Source organism: Mirounga angustirostris, unplaced genomic scaffold (assembly GCF_029215605.1).
Source record: "Mirounga angustirostris isolate CCGP_5_RB_7025 unplaced genomic scaffold, mMirAng1.0.hap1 SCAF_6, whole genome shotgun sequence".
Lineage (NCBI taxonomy): Eukaryota > Metazoa > Chordata > Mammalia > Carnivora > Phocidae > Mirounga > Mirounga angustirostris.
This window is the reverse complement of record NW_026991714.1, coordinates 135,289,457-135,316,407: the sequence shown is the minus strand read 5'-3', so window position 1 is coordinate 135,316,407 and position 26,951 is coordinate 135,289,457. Positions and strand designations below refer to the sequence as shown.

The window sequence follows — 26,951 nt, the reverse complement described above, 5'->3', positions numbered from 1 at the left end:
TTGATTTCAAACCCTGTAAACTCTACTGCCAAACTGAAATATCACAGAACATGAGGGGAAATGATTTTGCTATAATGGCCCCTCCTAGTAGCTGTGATATTTTAAAGCATAGGTGTATCAACCACAAAGGCACACAGCGTTGAGGGAAGAGAGAGGAAAGAATTCCCTTTCAGAAAAAACACTGCAAGTACCATAGGATGATGTTTTTCAAGTCGTCTCCTGAAACTCGAATCCCTCTGCCCAACAACAATATGAAATTTAACACCTGCCTGGCCTCACAAACCATCCATTGGCTGATGCCCTTGGAGGTACGGTCCTTCACTGGAACTTGCTTGTCTTTCATTCCTCCACTACAGGATACCAAGACTTTGCCAAGTAAATCAAAATGGAAAACAAGTCAAGTGATAGGGACCCTACTTGTACTTTCCTCTCCGCTGAATGTTACGCAATGGGCTGAGAGTCCTCCCTTGAGCCACATTCTTCAAAGCTGCAGTGGCTTGTGGCCAGGTTTCCCAACTCCCTACACAACACTTCTGCACATGACAGCAATCAGCAATTAGCTGCTTATCCTACGCATTCTTTTTTTTTTTTTTTTTTAAGATTTTGTTTATTTGACAGAGAGAGAGAGCGAGAGCAGGAACACAAGCAGGGGGACTGGGAGAGGGAGAAGCAGGCTTCCCGCGGAGCACGGAGCCTGATGTGGGGCTCGATCCCAGGACCCGGGGATCATGACCCGAGCCGAAGGCAGGCGCTTAATGACTGAGCCACCCAGGCACCCTATCCTACGCATTCTTATTTCAATGTTTCTCTAATATATAATGTGTTGAGAATCTTCTGAAAATCTCTAAAGATACACAAAAAAATATATGCCTATCTCTTTTTTTATGAAAAAGGACATTCAAAATGAATCCAGATATCAAGTACATCATGCTATTCATGGATCTGTCTTATTTATGAAAACAAATATGATCATATTCTGCTGTTCAGCTTATTCTGTTTGTGAAATAACAAAACTGAGACAAGCTATTCCTGTAAAATAGCATGTGCTAAATACATGTTTCACTTACAACTTACATATTATCTGCTTCACAAAAAATAAATAAGCTATTAACTGTCAGGTAGTAACTAGGTAAATGGTGGTAAATGGCATTTCCCTAGCATGAGAGCTGACTGTGGTGTCATGGGGCTTGAGGACAACAAAACAAAAATTCAGGAGAATAGCTAGGACTCCCTTCTCATTTAAAAAAAAAAAAAAGTTGCTTTCATTACATTCCTTTTAATTCAATTGGTATCTTGTAAAATAACCAGAGAGAAATATCAGCAAGTGTTATAATGAAACGGTAAATTATATAAATTATATACACCATGTAATATTATAATAATATGAATTATTCTATAGTCACATTGTCCACTTTAGCACTGAAGGGCTTATCGATATACAATTAAACAAAATCAGTTAAAGTTGAGATAAACATTGCTCACTCTTGGAAGACTTTTTAAAATCACTGTCTCTCAATAAAATCTAAGTAGTTCTTAGGGTGGAAAGCCAAAGTGTATTTACAGCCAGAAGGTTAAATATACAGTAGTATGCCTTCCAGAAGTCATACTTTTCCTCAAAGATTTGAAGAAAACACTATTTTATATGAAAATAAGCACAAATAATACAAAGTATACTTTTTTTTTTTTTAAGATTTTATTTATTTGACAGAGGGAGACACAACGAGAGAGGGAACACAAGCAGGGGGAGTGGGAGAGGGAGAAGCAGGCTTCCCGCGGAGCAGGGAGCCCGATGCGGGGCTCGATCCCAGGACCCCGGGATCCTGACCTGAGCTGAAGGCAGACGCTTAATGACTGAGCCACCCAGGTGCCCCGCAAAGTGTACTTTTAAGGCCAAAAAAAAAGACTTCAAATAAATCTTGCACTATTTTACACCACATCCCAAGACCTCTAGCAATCTATGTTCAAACTACTAGAGCAAATTACTAGAGATCACTACAGAGCTTTAGAATTCAGAACATCATTTCTGAATCATAACTGGGATTATGATTTTCAAAGGTTTAGAGAGGGATGGAAAGTGGAGTTGGGGAGAAGAGATGGTGAGAGAAGTGTGTAGTCAATAAATTAATGATGACAAAAAATGATAATATTCTTTCTCAAACTCCACAGATTCCATGTAGGCTGAAATTTTATTTAGTCTTTACATCTCAGAGATACAAAGAGGATGAAGTGCTATTCAGTCAACAGCAATGATCACCAGTAAACAATGAGCTGCTCCTTATTATGTCACTGAACTAGATGCGGTAAAAATTTTAAAAGATGCCAGTAGTGATTTTTATGTTTGAAGATGCTATAATTTGGCCTTCTGCCTACCACCTTTCTTGCCTCACTTCCCATTACCCATACCCTTGCAAACCTCTTCCACAAACCAAATATGCTTTTATATTTACCCATTTCTCTAGCTGGAACGTCCTCCTTTCCCACTGTCTACTGAGTGAGCATCTAACTCATTTATCAGCCCACAGCCAAACTACTGTTTCTTCTATGATGCCTTCATTGCTATATCCCTTCCTCAGAAAATTAAAACTTGATTTTCACACTAATCACTCTGTATTTTAGTTACTTTCTAGACAAGACTGAATCCATACTTTTAGTCATCTCAGTTTTTCCAATAACAAACAGAGTAACTGACACACAGTGGGGAGGAGGGATGTAACATAATTTCTAGTGGATATTTCTGGGACTCTCTAACTCACCAATGTGGAGGTAACAATACTGGGGCCTCCAAACAGTATATTCAGATGCCAGGCTGACATTCATGAAAGAACTGCTTATGGATGCCAGAACCGTACACTGGGAATTTGTGTGTGCAGCTGAGGTTACCACCAAAGATGACTGGCACCATGTAGAGTAACTGACAATCTCCAACCTCACTCTTGATTAGGATCTACATCTCTTTTAACAGTGAAGCAGAGGACTGAGAATTGCAGCCATTAGACTGATTTATCAAAGTACTTACGGTGATGGAGAACTAAGACAACAATGTCAAATGAAATTCACAGATAATTTTTTTAAATCCAATTTTTTGGTCACCAATTTCAACTTTCTAACCTTATGAATAAGCATCCTAGCAAGTAGAAAATTTCACTGAATTAACTTTGGCCTCTGTTCCAGCTGTTGTTCAAGAAATAATAATAATAACAAGTATAAATGGCAGGAAGACAATTACTAAGAAAAAAATAGAAAAGACAGACATCTAAGAAAACCCAGGTATGAGAGAGGAAAGTCTAAAAAGAAATACTCTACAATGCAAGAGAGAGAGAAAAAATTAAATCAACAGTTTTCAACCCATCGGATAGCATAAACTAGTATCTGCCCAGTTTTAAAGATCACACGACGGCTGATCAGTTGAAGCCTATAGCACAGAACACATAATTCTTTGAATTGTCCTGCATTCATCTCTAAGGAAAGCTTGACATTTGAAAAAAAATATTAAAATATGGTTCCAGAGGCATATGTTCTTCACTGAAAACCCCCACAAGGAACCCAACTTCCAAAGTGATTTAAGAGAAATTGTTCACTTGATGTCCATTCTATGCTAAATTTAGCTTCCCTGCATATATCTCATCCCCTCTCTTATCTGTTTATGAGTACTTGGTTAAAAAAAAAAAAAAAAACTTGATCATTCATTCACCATATTTCTTCTTTGGTCACACAAGAACTTTCTGTACTCCAAGTTTCAAAGTCTGGGAAATAGGGCTACATCACTGGAGAAAACAGTGGCAATTTGTTCTAAATACAAAATAGCTTATTTTCCTTTGGCAACTCTCCAGGGGTCTGGGTGGAGGGAAAGGATACTCCTCTCTGGAGAGATCAGGCTCTGAACCTGGCCTACTGTCAAAACTTAGCTGTGGGTGGGAGAGGAATTTTTAACATTTATCTTTCACATCAATTTGGAAACTGATTAAAGATTTTTGCATTATTAAGAGTTTTCCTATTCTTCATCTTTTTTTGGTGTTCATCCCTATTCTGGCAGCCCCCATGGGCTGATTTCATGGTACCAAGGGGCTGAGAAGTGTTGCTGTCCAAAGAAAAAGCATTCTCCCACAGGGACTGGGAAGGCAATCCGCAATCGCAACAGTAGCTACTTGTTAATTTTCTATTTGAAACCCAGTGATGTCAATAGTATTGTACCCTGCCAGCCACCATGGGGTAAAGTACATTCTGAAACCAAAACAAACTTCCTACGTGCTGGCAAGTCTGATCTGAGACACAGTGATAACGTTCTGTAAGACACTGCCCTAGTTTTATACACAAAATGCACAAAAGCATTAATCTATTCTTCTATAAAAGTGTGTGTCTAATACTCACAGCCCCCCTCTTACCCACAGCCCAGTGCAACTCTTTTATTACATCAATTTACAGTCCAGGATCGTAGAGGGAAATGAAGAAATATTGTTCCTCATCTTTAATAAAATGATGATCCTACAACAGCACAAACAACACACTTGAAGAACACTTTGGAACCTAAATGTACATTTAGAAGTATAAAATGAAAATAGCATAATGCTTTTAAACATGGCCCCACTAATAAGATGTGACTCGTATAATAGTTCATTTTAAGGGGGTGTACTCACTTAGGAGGAAAGACACATTTTATTAAATGGAAAAAGAACACTCTGGCCTAAGAATTAACACATCTCTGGAAGATGAATATCCACAGTTTGTACTGAATATGAGTGACCTGAAATAGGGAGCTAAATGATTAAAAGTAGGGACCATGCTTACTATTGGCAGAGGGCAAATGGTTTGGCATTGCTGGACAACTGCCAATTCAGTCAAGTTAGCCAGGGATTATTTTTAGAGTCCCATTTTAGAAAAATTTCCCTGAAACTGAAATGCAGGGTTGTTTGCTTTTTGTTTTGGGGGAGTAAAATTTGGGGCAGAAAAAGGGTAACAAAGAGCAATTATTGACCAATGTGTAATTTTAAAAAATAATAACCCTAAGGTATTCACTGGGAATTGAGAATCTCTAAAAAAAATAAGACTCATATAATTTTAAACATGCCACAGTCCTGACAACGACAGAGAATTACTGTTTTGGTTTATCTTTATTTCAAAGTTACCTAACCCTTCTGATCTTTCTCTTTCATTGTACTGTGTCACATTTTTTTCTGACCACAAAGAGTCCAAATGAAGTGCAGTTTTTGAAAGTTACTTCTGGAGGCAGCTTTGCATTAACACCTGGCTCCAATCCTGGGCATTTTCTCTTCTGATAAAAGAGAAATTTTTTCAGTGTTGTGTTAAGGCACTGAGCATTTTTAGGCAGGTAGAATATGAACTTTACTTTTTAAGACCCTTCTGAAAAGGAAAAGGTATTCAACAGAGTAAAAACAATTGCAACAGTCTTCTAAAAGATAAACTTTTATCAGTAAAAAAAACTGGGTTCAAATTTATGACTTGTTTCTATCTCTGTCTAAATCTTAGTTTGACTCTCCTCTGGATAAACCCAGGAAAAAATTAAATGAGAGAAGAATCAGAGATCTAATAGTTATTTTCTATGCTTCCAGCCTTCACCCAATACCAGTATAGCTTTCTGTCCAAGAAGGACTGCTGCACAAGGCCATTCCACCTTGATTCCAGAGCACATCTATACTGTTCTATGAGTCTGAGAAGGAGAAGAAGCCAGGCGGAGGCTCCAGTTTCTTACCACTGCCAATCAAAATCTAGGCTTTTCTGCAGGGCAGACTGTATGGCTCACTTAAGTATATTCCAATGAGAACACAAAAACTGTTGGTCCAACTAAAGAAGGTGGTAGAATTTGGAGGATAAGTTTGCCCAACTTGGCTGTATTTCCTTTCAGACATTAGAGATGTAACAGGATGAAAGTCCTGAAGTATCTCTAGGATCACCAACATCTCTAATCTCAGGAAACAAAAGGCATATGAAAGATCCTTTGAAGTGATGAAAAATAACACCCAAAACATAGTCAGTATTTTCTTCTAAACACACCAATATTTCCTGAACATTGCAAGCCAGAAGATGCATGTTTCCTCCTCCATCTGACCCAATACATACGGCAGTAAATTCCAACTGCTTTCAAGGGAGTTCTAGGAGCCCAGTATCACCAAATTGCTCTTTAGGAAAAGCCTCCTGCATTACAAAAATAGCAGTCTTGCAAAGTCATTCAGCTCTGTCTAAATTGTGTTATGTTTACAAATGTTTTAACTACAAAGACAAAATTTCCAATTGAAAAAGAACCTTATTTAGAAAAGACTGGATTTTTTTTTTTTTTTTTTTTTTTTACAGCTATGCCAAATACAAGCTGTTCTGTAAAGGATAATTGTGAATCAGACTGGAATAAAGTGAAACAAGATAGAAAAACCATACAGACATTACAACCCTAGAGAAAAATGTCATAATTGGTCACACCAATGATCCAAATACCAAAGAGTACATTTTTGTCAGTAATACCAACAGATGGCTCAGGAAAACTATGATGGTTGTCCTCCATGACTACATATATATAGTCATATATACATATGACCAGAAAAATGCCCTCAAATAAAAATATATATATATATAATATATAACATAATACAAACATACCCCTAACACCTTCTTACTAAAGCCCAGTAGCAATGTTTTATTAAAGAACTGATCTAAAATGGTTTGATTTTATTTCCATTTTTTATTAGGGTAATAAATCCCTATAAGGATTTCCCTGTGTAAAGCAGGACTGTCCATTTTATTTTTTAAATCCAAAAATCCCTCTCTTAAACTTCAAGGGACTATACTTTCTAATTCTAGTCATCATGTTTTTGGTGAAACGAATCTTAGTGTATGCTTTCTTAATTTCTAGATTTCTTCCTTATTCTAATTTAGCTATTGCATTTCCAAATTAGAAAACCCAAATATTCTCATTTAATTTTATATTAAAGGGTTAACATTGCTCTAATTACTTTGGGATAAAAGTACAAGAAAATAAAGCATGCTATGAAAAACAGACTTTTTTTTTTTTTTAACAGACTTTTTGTAATGGCATTAAATCCCATGTCAACCTCCTATATCAGTTTTTAGGCAAACTTAAGAAATAGGCAGTTATGTTGAAAATTTTAAAACTCAGTAATCTAAGGTTGATGTACTAGAGAAAAGTTTACAAAAGCACAATTTTCCTACAGAAACATCCTATTTGGGGTTCTCTATTAAAGGATAAATTGAGAAGAACTCAGAAGAAATATAAGTTACAAGGGGAAAACATGATCACAAAAGTTACTAAGACTTTATACAGAGCTTACTATAATAAAATTACCATCTTCAACAGTATTCCAAAACAAAATGACATATAAAAGATTATGGAGAGCTAAGGAAATGGGCTTTTGTTTTCCTTATTTACCCAAAGCTATAGCAGATTGAACTGTCCCAGTTAAATTTCTTCACAAAGTCTTTTCACAAGACACTTGGGTATTCACCAACACTGCCACTACAGAAGAGAGAGAACCATAGCAGACACCCCTCCGTAAGAAAAACAGCCACTAAAAACAACACTGTATTTTAGCTGCCCTTAGAGACATACCAGGGAAGCAACTATAGATGAAGAAGGAGTGGAGGGCGGGTGGGAGGGATGGGGCGGCTGGATGATAGACACTGGGGAGGGTATGTGCTATGGTGAGCGCTGTGAATTGTGTAAGACTGTTGAATCACAGACCTGTACCTCTGAAACAAATAATACATTATATGTTTAAAAAAAAAAAAAAAAGAAGATAGTAGGAAGGGTAAAATGAAGGGGGGGAAAACGGAGGGGGAGACGAACCATGAGAGACTATGGACTCTGAGAAACAAACTGAGGGTGTTAGAGGGGAGAGGGTGGGGGGATGGGTTCGCCTGGTGATGGGTATTAAAGAGGGCACGTTCTGCATGGAGCACTGGGTGTTATACACAAACAATGAATCATGGAACACTACATCAAAAACTAATGATGTAATGTATGGTGATTAACATAATATAATAAAATTTAAAAAAAAAAAAGAAGGCTTTATCACAGTCTTTAAATGTAGTCCCAGGCCCATATCTATCTTATTCATGCTTAATAGCTTGAAGTTCAGTTTCACTTCAGAATAAGTGACAAACTATATTTTAATGATTAAAAGAGCAAAAAAGCCTCAGATGCAGCATTTCTCCTGAAAGCCCTTTCAAACATATTGAATATGTGATAAAACCAATTTTGGCAAACTCCTAGAGAGAAGCATGCAAGTCACAGGAATAATCACTCATAACTAAGCTGTTTATGCTAGCTTTGGCCTATGATACCCTGCCGCTAAGAGTTTAATTTAACTCCCATCTGGGACATACACAACTTAACACTTAATTATATACTGCCTTTAGGGGCTTTATAATCATATATTTTGTCTTCTACCTAGACTATAAAATCCTCAAAAGCAGAGTCTAGGACTTCTTTCATCCTATCCCTAGTACCCAGCACACTGTCAATACCTAATAAGTGCATGTCAGTTGTTTGTAATTATCTTTAGGAGTCCTTGGTCAGTGGCAGGACCAAGTAACTTCAAATGAACTCCCATTTCCACCAAAGAGTCTAAATTAGAAAACATGATGGGGTTAATCGTATATAAGACTGTTAGGAGAAATTAGCATGGACATCTGACTATTACTTATAAGTCATCTTAGACTGATACTCGTCATCTTAGATTGATGTTCAAAACAAATCCTACATTTTTCAAGATCAAGGAAGTTTGAAACAAATCCTAAACCAAACTTTAACTTTCAACATATTTCTTAGTTATCTCTAGTAAAAGTGCAAAGGGTGGAGGAGGTGGGAGAGAGAGGTCAAATTGTACTTTAGTGGAAACAGTAAAATTGCATCTAAAAGATGGATAATTCTTAACAATTATTTATTCCTGGGGCACCTGGGTGGCTCAGTCGTTAAGCATCTGCCTTCGGCTCAGGTCATGCTCTCGGTGTCCTGGGATCGAGCCCCGCATCGGGCTCCCTGCTCCACGGGGAGTCTGCTTCTCCCTCTCCCTCTGCCTGCTGCTCTGCATACTTGTGCTCTCTATCTCTTTGTCAAATAAATAAAATCTTAAAAAAAACCCAAAACAATTATTTATTCCTAACCTCTGCCTGTTGGACCTATATACTAGCATCCAACCCCTCTCTACTAAAGTACTCAAAGCTCTATCAAAAAGGTTGGGAAACCTCTAATTAACCTTCGTTTGCCAAGAAAGGTAGGGCCATTTTTCAAATTAAAGCTGCCAATTTCAAACATATGTTTGAGCTCTAGCTTTGCTACACCTAAAATAAGAAATCACAGATAGAAGTATATCATTTCCAAAAATGTTTCTCCATAAAGAACTACCACCTGAAAAAAATTAATTTTAAATTAAAGCACCAATCAGAAAATGCCCTCAAGCTAACATTTAAAAATCCATTTTTGGGGGGCGCCTGGGTGGCTCAGTTGTTAGGCGTCTGCCTTCAGCTCAGGTCATGATCCCAGGGTCCTGGGATCAAGCCCCGCATCAGGCTCCCTGCTCAGCGGGGAGCCTGCTTCTCCCTCTCCCACTCCCCCTGCTTGTGTTCCCTCTCTCGCTGTGTCTCTCTCTGTCAAATAAATAAATAAAATCTTTAAAAAAAATCCATTTTTTCAAAACAGATGTTTAAATATACAGAAGAAACTGGTGGTGAGGGGGGGAATGAGTGAAATAGGTGAAAGGTTAAGAGTACACTTGTCATGATGAGCACTGAGTAATGGATAGAATCGCTGAATCATTATATTGTACACCTGAAACTAATATAACACTGTTAATTATACTTGGAATTAAAAATAAAAATCCATTTTTTCTATTCCATTCAAATGTTACTAAGCTAAGCACTGCTGACTACAATTTTAAAATAAAAGGAATTTTCTTATAGCAAATTCTAAGGCCAATTAAAAATTTAGAAAATCACAGTCAAGGCCTATTAACTTTATCATGAGTAATGTACAAATCTTTATCTGTATGAAAGTTAAAAAAACTCTATGATCTCAAGAACAGTGAAAAACTAAGCACTAAAATCTTTCCTTCCAAGCATAGCAGATCAAACTGTGCTAAACATAATTATTTTTAAAATTTCTAATAAAATGCTCAACAAAGAACAAGTTTCAATACACCACATTTGAAATTTACTTGTTACACATCACTTCCTATTTAATAAATTCTTCTCTATTTTAATTACTTCATAGTTTTGAAGTGAGCCAAACTCATAATTGCTTTCACACACACACACAGATTTTTTTTTTTTTAAGATTTTATTTATTTATTTGACAGAGAGAGACACAGCAAGAGAGGGAATAGAAGCAGGGGGAGTGGGAGAGGGAGAAGCAGGCTTTCCGCTGAGCAGAGAGCCCGATGCGGGGCTCGATCCCAAAACCCTGGGATCATGACCTGAGCCAAAGGCAGACGCTTAATGACTGAGCCATCCAGGCGCCCCCACACACAGATTTTTAAATTCTGACACAGTAAGAATGACTCTAGATGAAAACCTATGAGCACCAATTGGCCACTTCAATAACAATCTCTTTGGCTAGAAGCATTTATGGAAATTGTCAGCATTCTATGAGATTTTCCTAAAGCTATTAATTCTAAACTAAGAGAGATATTAGCCTTCCAAAAAAGAGGAAGTCTTCCTAAGGCTCTGCCCAAGCACAATGTCCTAGCTGATAATGGGAACTTCCATGAAAGAACCTGCTTTAAAAATTCTGCAGGATTTTAATGATGTCAAATTAAATAGCTATCAGAATAACTAAGTTACCAAAAAACCGAAAGCAAAACAGAACTAACACAAATACATATAAAAATCATAGAGAAGACTCTATATCTCAAAAAACAAGCTGAAATTTAGTGAGATGCTAATATCAATTTGCCTATTTAGACAGAACAGGGTGACAATACATCAAGGGCAAGACACTTGTATCAACTCTAAACATTTTGAGGAAATATCTTCACAACAACAAAAAAAGATCTGTCATAGCTTATATGCTATTTATAGTCAAACTTTAAGTCACAATTGAGTTTCTTGGTCTTCTGTACCAATTCAAATACAGAGAAAAATGTACTTTCATCTGTAAAACCATCACACTCAAGAGGCATTCCTCCCATGGTACAACTTTAGCAGAGGTCCCATTATGAAGCACAATCACCACATATTTCCTAAGTGGGTCATATTACCTAGAATATCCTATGGGGACAAACTGTTCTCTCTGAAGCACTACTGGAGAACAAACTATTTTCCTTGGAAAGGGAAGATATTTGCAGGGTAGCAAATATCTCACTATGTGCCTTCCTAAAATACTTTCTATCTTGAAGTGGCAGGCTTCACAAAACGAAACAGCAAAAACAAAAACAACCCCCCCCCCAACTGTTTATTTGGTTTGGCATTTAACTTTTTTCTCTTAATCTAACGCAAGGTGCATAGTCTGCCATGAAAATCAAACAAAAATATTAATTATTAATTCACTGAGCACCTGTCAGACACAAGAGGCTGTGTCAAATACAAAAATGAACAAGTTAAAGTTCCTCCCCTCACGGGAGGGATATAAATGATCTAGAAAGGGAGGACATTATAGTATAAGGTCGTGTGGGTTAAAATTCATATAAGTGATACAAATAGTGAACAGATAGGAATTTAGAGAAGATATCACTTTGGATCACCAGGAAAGATTTCATGAAAAATATTTATTTTAGCTGTACTTAGAAGGCATTGTGAAAAAGTTCCAGTTTGGGAATCAGAAAATCCAGGCTCTCATATTGACTTTGTCATTAATCAACTTGGCAGAGATGGACTCAGGTTTCCTTATCCATAAAATATGGATATCAGACTAAATGATTTTCTAAGGCCCCTTCCAGCTTTGTTATCTATGGAAATATATTAGTACAATTATATGTATTGCCTTTTTAATAATCTTTAAGTTCACAATACACATTTTTACTACAAAAACTCTAACAATAAAATCAACACAATAGTTTCTCCTTGACTCCCACTCCCTTCCCCAGAGGTAACAAGTATATCAAGTTCACATATATCTATCCAGAAATTTTCCAATGTATTTACATATAGGACTGTGTTACTTTTTTAACATAATGAGATCATACTGGAAATACTATTTTTCAATTTGCTTTTTTAGCTTAATATGCCTGGAAATCTCTCCATATACACAGAGGTCTATATCATTCTTTTTACCTGCTGCAAGTTATGAATATATTATCATTATTTAGCCACTCCCCCTATTGCTAGAAACTCAGGTTACTTATTTTTGGTTATTGTAAAAACTTTGTTACTCTTGTTCATGCATCTTGTTCATGTGTGCATTAGGTGTTCAAAAGGGAAGTGGGGGTGGGGAGAGTCAAGGAATTTGAGCCAAAAGTAATAATGGTAGAAAACAGAGATGAAGTTTGAACCAGGTGTCCACAGTTTCAGCAAAGGAGGAGTCACAATAATATACTGGAAATGTCTTTAGGAGTGAGGAGATATGGGTCCTAACTCCTGGTTCAAAAACTAGAACTGAGAGTAAAAAGTGGGACTGGGCACCTGAAATCTCAGAATTTTTTTGGACTAGAACAGATCTTAAGGATCATTTAATTCTACACCTAATTTTAGAGAAACCGAAGCCTTATCTGTAAACTAGAATGTGATTTTGATGACTCCTAGCTTGTGCTTTTGCCTCACATTCTGCTGGGGGCATTAAAAAAAAAAAAAAGGTTGAATAGTCGCTGTTGATAAATGCTGGAAGGAGACAGTAAGAAGTGAGATCGGCTGATCCATAAGGAGGTTACAGTTAAAGAAAGCATAAATTTCTAGTGGACTTAGCACAACTCTGATTTCCAGCAACCCTTAGCAACCCTAAACAGGGTGGGGAGAGGGAGACGGACAGTTAAGATGTCTCCAAATTAGGGTTTGGCAGACCACCAAAGCAGTGAGAACATTACTGAAAAGCTACTTTGATTCTTCAAATGGTAAGGAAAAAAGATACCAATGTATTGACCTACAGCTACTTTCTCTACAGATTGTTTATAGACAAAATGTTTTAAATAAGCTAAGCCATCCTTCCTTAAAGTTCTGTTTAACAGCTCTGTGCTTTTTCCTCCTGGTGTGGCAGACCTCATTTAGTGATCACAGGGGCCTGTTAAAATGACTGACCTGATACAGCAATACGATACAGTTATAAAACAGGATTTCTGGAGCCTGAGCAGATATAAACTACTTAGAGAATACGAATACAAAAACAAAAACGTGACCAAGATTTAGCACAATAATGTTTAAAGATTAACTTTTTACATTTCCTTAGAAGTCAATGGTAAGCAATTTTCCAAAAGGAAAAAGGTCCTAAATATTCAATAGTATTTAAATTTCAGAATTCACACCTTTCTGTGTGTGTATATGTATACAGCTTTGAGGAATGTATTTATATTATTTATATACACACAGACACATATGCTTCCCAGGGTAAATTCTACTAGTTTTATAGAGCTATTTACTATTTATCATTACAAAATAAGTACTTACAAAACAGGCTTTTATCACTGTAGCTATAGCACCATATGTTACAATAATCTTTAGATATTTTACAAAATCCCAAAGTTTGAATGAGGTGAGTTCTAAGCTCATTTTTCCAGCTGTTCTTTCGTTTTGTGTGTGTGCACGTGCACGTGTGTGTGTGGGGGGGTGGGGTTTGTTGCATGCATACATACAGACATTATATCAGGAAAATGCTTTGCAGACAACAGAATAATAATAAAGTTTCTAATATGCCTATGATCGCTGAACTTAAAATTTATAGAACTCTAAAACGTTTCATATAAGAAGGGAATTCAGAAATCTAGGTCTCTTTCTTTTTACTGTCAAGGAAAGCAAGACCCAAAGAAATCAAATAATTTATATAACATCCACAGCCTACCAGTAGTAGAGATGAAAGGAAAATCATTATTTTCTGACTTCTGGTACAACTCTCACATCAACAGATTACAAATCCACAAAGAAGTCATCTGTGTTGGATTCCAGGTATCCTTTTCAACAACTTAGCTCTTAAACCATGTTTGGTATTAAAATCTACCTTTCTCTATTAGCTTTCCCCAAGATAACAACAAAACAAGGAAGTCATATGAGTTCATTAAGTTTCAACTTTTCTTGAGCTAGAAGATATAAGAAACATGTCATGTGTTTATCCCAGGGCTGTTAATTATTTTCTAAGCAAATCTGTCCTTCAAGAACTGGTTAGCAAGTAACCATATTAGAAAATTTTATTCTCATTACTGAATTCTTTAGACTTGTGGCTTTTCCAGTAGTAACACTGGCATTATTCACTAGAATAAATAGAAAAATATAAGCAAATACAAAATATTCTCTTCTCTGCAACAGCTAAAATGTATCAAATGAATCTAAATTTTAAAAGATAAAGAAATGCAAGATAAGAAATCTCTCACATAATAAAAGGATTTCTTACTGATATACTTCTTGGGATGCTTTAATTGCCAAAATTTCTACCCAAACAGAAATTTCTTTTTCTTTTTTTTTTTTAAATTTTATTTATTTGACAGAGAGAGACACAGTGAGAGAGGGAACACAAGCAGGGGGAGTGGGAGAGGGAGAAGCAGGCTTCCTGCCAAGCAGGGAGCCCTATGCGGGGCTCGACCCCAGGACCCTGGGATCATGACCTGAGCTGAAGGCAGACGCTTAACGACTGAGCCACCCAGGCGCCCCTAGAAATTTCTTTAAATGAAGAAGATGCTGGCTTAAGAAAAAGTACTTGAATTGCAGTTATTATTATTAAACCAATATTTATCAGAGCATTTATATTGTACTAATTACTATATGTGGCAAAGGAATTTAGCAAAAGAGCATATGGCCTTAAAGTCTAGTAGAATTCTGCTGCTGTCTAATTATTATGAGCATCAGTATAAAAGGTACAGCCAGTTTTATGGAGATCAAACATATTCCTCAAAGATGCATATAAAATAAATTTTTGTATACTTTATCATCTAAAAGATATCAGGAAAGCCTATTAATCAAACTATTCCCTTTTTTAAAAATACAAATTCACAGTTTGAGAGGAAGTGTTTTCTTAAGTTATAGCGGCACAGAGATACACACTCTGCAATCACTTGGATAAAAAGGTACTACAACTTCACCATGGGGTAAATAATATTCACTATGTCAATTATTTAAAGTCTATTTCTAGACATAATTTTAGAGTTTCAAGTTATAACTTTTCTGGGTTATTTTTAAGACCTAATGATCTCATCTCTTCCCATGTTATCAGTTGTAGAAGTGATTTCAACGTTTAGGAACTGTACAGCTTACGTTCTGAGAACACTTGGTTTCTAGCATGTAATCCTTGTCTGAGTCCGCCTCTATCACCTTGCAGCCTGGGTCAGGGAGTAGAAAGCTCAACCTTAATGAGCTATTTCTGACAAAGGTCAATATAGGAACTATGACTTAATTGCATAGGCTGCATTTTAGATGTGTAATTTTATCTTGGCTATGCTTCCTTTATTAACCATATATCTTATCTCCAAAACCCACCAATTACTTCATCTCTATCTCATATAACATTTAATTCTAACAGGTGCCTATCTCTGCACTCTGACAGCTATTTTTAGTTTATCTGCAGTTTTCAGCATTCCTATCCCTATAAAAATATGGTTAAAATATTCATTTTCTTGCATACAAAAATAAATGCATCAATTATATGTCTCCATGGCAAATAATGATGGGTACTCTGCATACTGCTTGATAATGTTAACATCCACATCTATCTGGTTCTACAGCTTCAGAAATAGAAAAACTCTATTAAATAAGTATCCCTTACTTTCCAATGCATAACTACTTTTTTAGTATCCTACAGTTACTCTCAATAACTCAATACTGTAACTGGACGACTACTATCTAAAAAAGTACAAAGAATAAAATTATCTTCTTCAGAACTTTTACATAAATCAAAACTAAGGGTGTCAGTTTTCCATCTTTAGACTAAAAAGGAAAGTAGCCATTATTTTATTTGCCTCATCAGAAAACTAGATCAGGGGCGCCTGGGTGGCTCAGTTGGTTAAGCAACTGCCTTCGGCTCAGGTCATGATCCTGGAGTCCCTGGATCGAGTCCCGCATCGGGCTCCCTGCTCAGCGAGGAGCCTGCTTCTCCCTCTGACCCTCCCCCCTCTCATGTACTCTCTCTCATTCTCACTCTCTCAAATAAATAAATAAATCTTAAAAAAAAAAAAAAAAGAAAAGAAAAGAAAACTAGATCAGTAGCTATTTCCTGGTCTCTGGACAATGCTATTTCTCCTTCCCTCTACAACTATACTTTTAAAATTTGTTATTTAAGGCCCCCAAAACATAATTGAGTTGTATTTTATTACACCCCAAATGAAACTTACACAATTAGTACATCCTTTCAATATATGGTCTTAATTTTGTTGGATTTCATTGTTAGAGGTTCTTAAAGACCTTTAAATATACCCTTCTTATATGTGACAGAGCTCAAACTTGACTTATTATCAAGTACCCAAACCATATTAGGTAGTAGCACCATATAATGTATTGGAAACTTATCTGTGATTAATTACATGTCTTAAGTAATTACAAAGTGTTGAGTCATTTGTGTAGTGCCATCAGACGATAATGACATCACTACTTTTAAGTGCCAAACTATGATGTCAGTCAACTCTTTTGGACCTTTCTACCAATCAGCGGTGACTGATCTGATGAATGGATGACTACAAAGTTGGTGAGTTTTTTTAAGTTAGCCATTAGTGAATGTGAAGTGGTATTACATAGTTTTGATCTGCATTTCCCTAAAGACCACTATGTTGAACATCTTATCATGTGCTTATTGGCCTTTGTATATTTTCTTTGGAGAAACAGGTATTCAAATCCTTTGCCCATTTTTATATTGGGTTGTCTTTTTATTGCTTAGTTTTAAGAGTTTTTTCTATATTCTGGATACAGGTTTCTTACTGGATATATGCTTTACAAGTATTTTCTCCAATTCTGTGATTTGTCTTCACTTTCTTGATGGTAACCTTGGAAGCACAAATGTTTTTAATTTTGATAAAGTTCAATGTATCTGTTTTTTCTTTTGTTGCTTGTACTTTGTGTCATATGTAAGAAATCACTGCCTAGAGCACAGTCACAAAGATTTACTCTCATATTCTAGGAATTTTATAGTTTTAGCTCTTAAATTCAGGTTTATGATTCATTTAAGTTAATTTTTACATATGGTGTGAGGTAGGAATCCAACTTCATTATTTTGCATGTAGATATCCAGTGTATCAGCTACCATTTGCTGAAAAGACACTGAACTGTCTTGGCATCCTTGTCAAAAAACTGTCTTTGGCACACCACAAATGTGAGTTATTACCTCCGGACTTCATTCCATTGATCTGTAAGTCTATTCTTTGGCCAGTACCACACTGTCTTGATTATGAAGCTTGGTAGTAAGTTTTGAAATTAGGAAGTATGAGTCTTCCACTTTTGCTCTTTTCAAGATTGTTTTGATTATTCTGGGTACCTTGCATTTCCATATGAACTTTAAAGTCAGTTGTCAATTCCTGTTACAAAGGAAGCTGGGATTTGGGCAGGGTTTGTGCTGAATCTGTAGATCAGTATAGGGAGTACTGCCACTTTAACAACGTTAAGTAGTAGTTTTCAGTATACAAATCTTTTGCCTCCTTGGTTAAATTTATTCCTAGGTATTTTATTCTTTTGGATGTCACTGTAAATGGAACTGTTTTCATAAATTCATTTTCAGACAGGTATATAGAGACACAATTGTTTTTTGTGTGTCAATCCTGAACCCTGCAACTCTGTTAAATTTGGTTATGAGTTCTAATAGGTTTTTTTTTGTATATGTGGATTCATAAGAATTTTCTATACATAAAACTATGATATCCACAAATAAAAATGGTTTTATTACTTGCTTTCCAATCTTGATGCTTTTTATTTCTTTCTCTTGCCTAACTGCCCTGGCTAGAACCTCCAGAAAAATGTTGAGTAAAAGCCAAAAGAGCAGACATCCTTGTCTTATTCCTGATCTTAGGGGAGAGAACATAACAACTATGATGTTAGTTGTGGGTTTTCATAAATGCCCTTTATGAGGCTAAGGAAGTTACTATAAGGTATTTTCATATTGAGATTTACTATAAGGTATTTTCATAAGGAGATTTATATCTTAGTAATAAACCAAGGCTAAGAAGAGTTTTTGACTAAACTTCCCAAAATTACTGCACCCAATCCCAACTGTGGACTTCTGATCCAGCTATAGTCATATATTTCAACCTACAATAAAAGTTTAGTTTCCCTAACCCCATAACTTGTCTTTAATCAAATATCCTTAGGTACTATTAGTTGATGTAAAAGTTTCAGTGAAAGTTCTGCCAAACCAATCTTGTAATTTCTTTTCCTCCTAACAAATGTAAATTTTTTCTAAAATGTACACACTATATATAAAAGTGCATGTTCTTTTTAAACAAATGTCATACAAGTACCCCAAACCAGTTATTATATGCTCCTCCTTCCAAGGAATCCTAAATAATCAGGTAATATACTAAGAAACCACTCCCTAACGCATGGTCACAAAGATTTTAGTATTCTGTTTTGTTCTAGGATAAGATAGAACAAAACAATCACTCTGTCAAACTAGCCATGTCAAATGGGGATTGGATACATAGATAGTCTAGGAAGAATTTTGTATTCTTTATCATGTCCAAACCACTGGGATAAATGTAACTAATAAATCAAAAATTCTAACACAAAAAAGTTGAAATTATTTATGATATTTTAGTCTCCAAGCATATATAAATCTTTACCTTGTAAAAATGCTTGCCATTTTCAACACATAGAATGAGAAAGAAATAAAGACATCATAAGTGGAGCATGAACTCCATCAGATAAACTATTCCTCTTTACAAAACTACCTGTCTTTGTCTTAGTGCACTATATAATATCCTAATGAACTGAAAGAATAATTAGTTATTGATTCTCTTCTTATAAGCAAGATAAAGTCCCTCATGGTAAAAACCTCATAAGATGTTCCCAATTATCAAATTTTTTCATATAATTTATGTTTTAAGAATTCATTAAGTTTTCCATATACATCCCATGAAATTATTTTACTATAATAATATATCTGTTGAACTCTATTTTATATAGTTGTCATTTTTCACTTAAGCCATTAAAATTCAAGTACATATACTGTTGATTATGGATATACTCAATAGCACATATAATCATTTTTTCATTCAGTAAATATTTACTGAATGACTGCTATTGTGACGGGTAAATAAAACAAAGTCCCTGCCTTCCTGAAACTTACATTCTATGAAAGTAGTCCAGTAACTCAAACATAAATAATTCACACACAGATAAATGTTAAGGTGACAGAAAAAGCAATGGGATAGAGACTGACTGGGGAATGATTACTGTTCTCTAAAGAGATGACTTGACAACTAAATAATAATGAAGAGCTAGTAGAGCAAGGGTTTTCCAAGCAGAAGGAAGAAGTGCAAAAGCCTTAGGATGAAAATTAACATGGTGTGTTTGAGGAAAAGAAAGCAAGCAGTGTCAGCTGGATCATAAGAGACAAGGGATAGAGTGGTAGAACTTTGTAGGTCATAGATTTTACCTAATTGCAACGGGAAGCTGTGGAGGACTGTAGGTAGAAATGCCATGATCTGGTATGTCCTTTAAGAGGATCACTCTTGCTGCTATGTGAAGAATGAAACTGAAGGAAAACTGAATGGTAGCAGTTAACTAAAAATAATGTTCTTTCTTTCTGGTGTTTCTTAGACCTCTCTCTCCTCCTTTCTGTTTCCAAGTCCATCACCTGAGTGCTGGTTCCTACAGCCTACTACTACATGAGCTACTTCAAAAGGATCCACACTAGTCTCCCTGCTTCTGTACCTAGACTGTATTTTTTTTCTTTATAAATGCTTTGATCATACCTATCTCTTTGCTTCAAAAGCCTCAAAAACTTACTACTACCAACAAAAGAAAATCCAAATTCCTTAACATTCAATAACATTGCACAATCTAATCCCAAAACACTTTTCTGGCCTCATTTCCCATTGTTAATTTGATAGACTCTACTCTTCCACTCAATATGGTCTACTCACTCTTTCCTGAACACAGCTTATGATATCACTTCCATGGCTTCCATGGCTCTAATCACACTGACCTCTTCCCTTATTTTTTCCATAGATTCAAATTCTATCTCTTCTTCATGTCTCAGCATACATTCATTCTCCTTCACTATTCAGAGCAGTGGCTTTTTGACTATGACCATAGTATTTTATATCATAATCCAGTATGTACAAGTTTCATAATTCTACATTTAACTTTACTTCAAGCAATACACTTTGGTATTTTCTAGTCTTTTCAATTTCTTCTTCAAAATGACTCACTAAAATGATTGCATAGACTACTAGTGGGTTTCAATCTTCAACCTGAAAAACACTTTTAGTACACCTTTCTAGACATTCACTGGTAACTAAACTAGATCCTGGTACTAAAAGATGAAACCCATAATTACCAAACTATAATGACCTTAACCTCAAGGATTGGATAAAGTCAGTATCTCATACATCATTTTATCTACCACAATGCCAAACAAAATATTTATTAATCATTACTGGAGAGAAAGACTGATATTACATACAGCTATCATATTTATGATTAGACAACCATCGTTAGGACTGTTTTTGTGTTCCCATTACCTTGTTTCAAATTGTAGTTAATGATGGTCAAAATGGCTAGTTTTCAATAACACTTTGGCCTACATTTTCGCCTTCCTACCTTATAGGATTACATAATAGTCTTGCATAGTGGGGGAATACAGTAAGTACTGTAAAAATGTCATTTTCATCTTTCCCTCAGAAATATGAGAAAGTCTCTATATGGAGGACACCTATTACCATTCATTGGAACTGCTTCTCTTTTATCCCAAATACTCAGGCACTTCTGCTCTGCCAGTATCCTCATTTGGCCCGGCTAGCTTTGCCAAAATTGCAATAAGGGTAAGCCTTTTGTTTCAAAGGAATGACAGCTATTAGGGTTGAATGGCCTCTCTTGCCGTCAGCACCAAGGTTCTTGACCATTAAAGTCCTGTTAAAGTTGTTGACTCTTTCAAAAACATCATCAGTAATTTCAATTAAGAAAATGAAAAAGCAATGAAGTGATCTAATATCTGTACTGAATGGTTTTTTCCTCTGGTAAGGACACAACGGATAAGATAAGCCAATGGATAATGTGAAATTCTTAAATCTTAAACCTCAAAGACTCATTAATTTCACCATGAAATGATACATACAGATTCCTGAGGAATGCAGAACATCTAAAGGTACTCTGCTTCTCTTTTACTTCCACCTCCAGAGCCAGTTATAAGCTATTAGGGGTCTAGGGGGACAAGGTGAATATACAAGTAACAAATAAATGCTCTGAACCATCTAGAGTAAACTCAGTGTAACCATCAAGGTTTTAGGCAGAAATAAGCCCCTAGGACTTATCCAAGAAAACCTGAATCCCATTATCAGTCCTGAAACTACCCTAAGCTCCCTACTAGCCTATCTGCATATTGGGGTAATTGTAAGCCAAACTACAATTGGCCTGCCAGACTCCAAATCTCCACCATTAGGCTTTCCTTTGAGATCTGGGAGCATGAACCTTAACATTTGCTGGCTACTATCTCCTCAAGGCCAGACCCAGAGCTTCAACAATCACAGGGCTTTGGGATAGCCTTAATTTGGAATTCCTCTGTTATTCACTAACAATTTAAAATCATCTACATTAATTCTCACTGCTTTGCCCCATAAAAAAAAACACTAACTCAGAGCTGCTTTATATGCAAAATATTAAACCAAGTTAAAAAAAAGTAACTCCTGACATAAATATGTCATATGTAAAGTGCAAAATCTCAAAAATATGAATTACTTCAGGAATATCTTCTCAGAATGAAGACAAAATCAAATTACCCTTTTGATAGTGAATTGCTTTCCTCATGTAAATTCACACTCAAAAGCAAATGAAAGGCAAACATAGGTTATCTTTTTTCTTTAATGCATCAAATAAAAATGTTGCCTTTGGGGGGGAAGAACCATTAAATAGAACAGGTAGGGGGCTTAAAAATGTAACAACAATACAGACTTAAATTTAAAAAATATTCCTGTGTTGCCTTCTTGCTATTTGGCTAAAACACCTCCCTCCCTTTAAATCATCCTGTGTTGGGGTGCCTGGGAGGCTCAGTCATTAAGCATCTATCTTCAGCTCGGGTCATGATCCCAGGGTCCTGGGATGGAGCCCCACGTTGGGCTCCCTGCTCAGCGGGAGTCTGCTTCTCCCTCTCCCACTCCCCCTGCTTGTGTTCCCTCTCGCGCTGTCTCTCTCTCTGTGTCTGAATAAATAAATAAAATCTTTAATAAAATCAATCAATCAATCAATCATCCTGTGTTTACCAGTATTTTTGTTTTTTGCTAGATCACAGCCTCTCACCTTCCAGAAGTGGAATGCAGGTTATTAAGCTGGATTCTTCCTTTGGCACTCACCCTTTGACACATTCCACTAAATTTGAGATTTATTTATATTGATAACTACCCCTTTTAAAAACAAATGCATCCTGGAAAGGTTAATTCTATATTATCTTTCTTTCTTTTTTTTTTTTTTTTAAAGATTTTATTTATTTATTTGAGACAGAGAGAATGAGAGAGAGAGCACATGAGAGGGGGCAGGATCAGAGGGAGAAGCAGGCTCCCTGCCGAGCAGGGAGCCCGATGCGGGACTCGATCCAGGGACTCCAGGATCATGACCTGAGCCGAAGGCAGTCGCTTAACCAACTGAGCCACCCAGGCGCCCCTCTATATTATCTTTCAATTAAGACTCAAGGAAGAGAGGAAGGGAGAGAGAAAAGGAGGGAGGAAGAAGAAGACAGAAGAGGATGAGGGAATCATGTCTTAAGTGAGGTAGGGTATGAAATCAGCCATAGAGTCTTAGACCTGGGGCACCTGCGTGGCTTAATCGGTTAAGCGTTTGCCTTTGGCTCAGGTACTGATCTCAGGGTCCTGATCCCAGGGTCCTGAGATCGAGCCCCACATGGAGCCCCACATGGGGGGTGGGGGGGGTCCCTGCTCAGCAGGGAGTCTGCTTCTCCCTCTCTCTCTGCTCACTCTTTTTGTGTCTGTCTCTCTCTAAAATAAATAAGTAAAATCTTTAAAAAAAAAAAAAAGAGAGAGAGAGTCTTAGACCTAAGTAAATAAAATGGGAACAAAAAGCCTTCACTGGAGACACTGGAGTTCATATAACGTCCAGGCAATCAAAAGCTACACGTTACACCTGTGCCACAGACAGATACTAAATTAGACAACTTTAGGACAAAGCAAAGTAATAATACAGGTGGTAAAGTTATCAGAATTGGCATACAGAATGCATACAAACAAAATTTACTCAAAGATTTAAAAAGCTCCATTCCAAATAGTTGACTAAAGAGTCTCTAGAGTGTTAAAGGTTTTTGCCAGGTTTCCAATGAGGGTCTCCCAAGGACTACATTTAGCTGGGTGAAATAATTACGAAAGCCACATGTTTATCAGTATTTAAAACATGTGGCCCAAAATATACTCTATGCTCTAATTTAAAATACAATATAAGGTTTTAATTTTAGAATCCTCAGAGCTGTGATTTCTTGGTGTTTTTGCCATGTTTAAACTAGCCAGATACTTCCTTTAATACACCAGAAATACAAGGCAGAGAAGAGATTCTTTAAAATGAAAGGTTTGCCAAACTGCTTTGCCACAAAGCAGTTTACTAGACCACTGAACTTTGCTCCAGTTTTAATATTGGCTTCACTCAATATTAAAGCCACTATCAACTATAAATGCATCAAATGCTAGATACTGAGGTTACAAAACTGAACAGAATCTCTGCCTTTGAGGCAGTCACAGTCATTCAGCAGAAAGAGACATATGAACAGATAATTATAATACTACCTGATTAAGTTTTACAATAAGAAATATGAAGAGAACCTTGTACAAACAAAGTAGTAAAAGCCACTAAGTCAGCCTGGAGGACTATGCTAAGCCTATTGAAGAGGATTTGACATTTAAATTCATCTGCAATGAGGTAGTTAGGTTAGTCAATCTGTAATGTCCCTTCTGTTAAAAAAAGGACAAAAAATTGAAGGTCATGGAAATCTTATTTGTTAAAAATGGCTGATGCAGATTATTCCAGTTTGTTTATTAATCTAATTTCTGTATCAAAAAGAGAATATTTTACTCATACAATCCTCATCTTCTCTCCCAAACTTGTCCTCTTCCTGCATTCCTTTTCTTGGTAAATGGTTAATACCATCTAAAACTTAACCTTCCACAGTCAACTAACCACCAATTTCTACTGATTCTATTCCCTAGAGTCTCTTTATTCTGTCTACTTCTATCTCCAACAGCTACCATCATCCCTTATGTTGGAAGCTTCCAATAGCTTCCAAAAGAGTGTTCTTGTCCCTTCTCCCAATCAACCAATTCTCTACATTATGGCCAAAACGATTTTCCAAAGCACAAATCTGATCACATGACAAACCATCTTAAAAATCATTCAACTGCTTCCTATTGTTCTCAGAAGAAGCCCAAACTCTTCAGCATAGTTGTCAATATCTGGCCTGGCTTGCATCTTGCTACAATCTTTTATAGTACTCATATTGAACCTCTTGCAGTTTCCTCAATACACAGTACTCACTCACCATCCTCTGTAGAGCCTTCCAAGACTCCCTCAAAAGAAAATCAGATGACTTTCCAAAGTGATCTTTCAGCACCTTCTGCTTCTCCATTACCATACTTCCACACTATTACCTGTCTCTCTCCCCCAGGAAGCTGTAAGCTCCTTAAGGACAAAAACTATCTCACACATTCTTGTATTTCTTATCTAAAGCAGTATGCTTGCCTGGCACTGACCTATACTTCATGCTTGATAAAGATTTGTTGAATGCATGAATAAATGAACAAATGAATGAATAAACTGCAAAGAAAGAGAAATTCAATGACCTACAATTTGTCATAATACTTATTAGTTACACTACATAGAAACCTTTATTCTGCCTACCTATAGCATGACCATATTTAAGTCATGAGCCTATCACAATTAACCTGTTTTCAGAAACATAAAGGCAGCTATACCATAAACTCAAAATTCAAATGAGCTTAAAAATTTATTGATGTCCTCCAGTTTAGACAGTATAAACCTACTACTTAAGTCATTTTTTGGAATACATATGTATCAGAATCATGATATCCTATACATTTAAAATACAATTATAACTACACATGATTATATTATTTTCACAGGTAAAACACTGAGTTTGCTTTTTAACATAAATGAAAGCTGCACTCATCACTGACTCACCGATTCTTTTCCAGCTCATTGTGTGTAGACCTAAAAGGAAAACAAAAAAGACCATTTAGCCACTTGTTGCTAAGGCTATGGAAAGGGGGATTAGTTACCGCTATACCACACCTAGTGAATTTCTTTAACAATGCAATATATAGTCAGACTTCTATAACCTCACTCATCAAGAAGAAATAGTCTACATTCATTAGAACTATTCATTCGGATATGGTGTCTTCAGTTAACTAACTCTTCTGACACTGGTGTTCACTGTTATTTTAATAAAATTAATACCAGCACATGTTCTCTTGCCTACTTCTAGTTTCCTACATTTTGTTTATTTGTAGATTTTTAATTTTTTTTTTTAAGATTTTTTTATTTATATGAGAGAGAGAGAATGAGAGTGAGAGAGCACGAGAGGGGGGAGGGTCAGAGGGAGAAGCAGACTCCCTGCCGAGCACGGAGCCCGATGCGGGACTCGATCCCCGGACTCCAGGACCATGACCTGAGCCGAAGGCAGTCGCTTAACCAACTGAGCCACCCAGGTGCCCTATTTGTAGATTTTTAATTCAAACACTATCCCATTTTTGTTTAAAAAGAAAAATGTACTTCTATGTCCTCTTCTACCTCCACTTAGTAACTCCTAAACATAGGGAGAAAAAAGTTTTGGCTAGCACAGAAGCTGACAGGCTTGCCTTACTGTTAAGTGATACAAATTCAAGCTTTCCTAACCTTTGTGTAAAATATAACAAAGTTATACAAAGAAGAAAATAATATAAATAAAAGAAGATACATTAATAAAATCAAGAAACACACCTTTAAAAGACTGGGGGGATATATCTCAAAATGCTAACAATGGTTATTTTCTTTTTGTGACTTTTTTTCATTTTGCTTATCAGTATTTGTTATAATACTTATCAACTACTGAACAAATATAGTGTCTGTTAAACAGTGTGCTACACAGTTAACATATTATTTCATTTTATCCCCCAAACGACCCTTGTTTTTATAAGTAAGAATACTGAACCTCAGAGAGGTGGAGATAGGCTCTTGTCCCCAGAGTAGAAGTAGCAACCATGATTTAAGCCCAGGTCTTTCTTACTCCAAAACCCAAATTCTTTTTTTTTTGTTTTTTTTAAGTTTTTATTTATCTATTTGAGAGACAGAGAAAGCACAAGCAGGGAAAGGGGCAGAGGAAGAAAGAGAGTAGTAAGCAGATTCACCACAGAGCAGGGAGCCTGATGTGGGGCTTAATCCCAGGGCCCTGGGATCATGACCTAAGCCAAAGTCAGACACTTAACAACTGAGCCACCCAAGCACCCCCAAAACCCAAATTCTTAACTACCTGGTAGTTAAGGGCACAGACGATAAGGCCAGAGTGCTGGGTTCAAATAGTGTGTGGCCTAGTTAAAAGTGCCTTCATTTCTCTGTGCTCAGTTTCCTCAACTATAAAATAGGAAAAGTAACAGTACGTGCCTCATGTGATTGTTATGAGGAATAAATAAATTTATACTGAACAGCAAAATATAACAAACTCTAAAGTTAGC

The 26,951-nt window shown here is 36.3% G+C and overlaps 1 protein-coding gene across 3 annotated transcripts in view; it reads right to left on the bottom strand.

The window, feature by feature from the left end:
- Window positions 1–26,951, bottom strand: part of MXI1 (MAX interactor 1, dimerization protein) — an 84,843-nt gene that overhangs the window by 12,026 nt on the left and 45,866 nt on the right. For 2 of the 3 annotated variants that reach the window (XM_064595261.1, XM_064595263.1), the window contains exon 3: window positions 25,423–25,452. The exons of the other annotated variant lie outside the window; for it this stretch is intronic. In XM_064595261.1, the coding sequence (XP_064451331.1) occupies window positions 25,423–25,452 (30 nt within the window). The remainder of the gene's footprint in view (window positions 1–25,422; window positions 25,453–26,951) is intronic. 3 annotated transcript variants of the gene reach the window in all.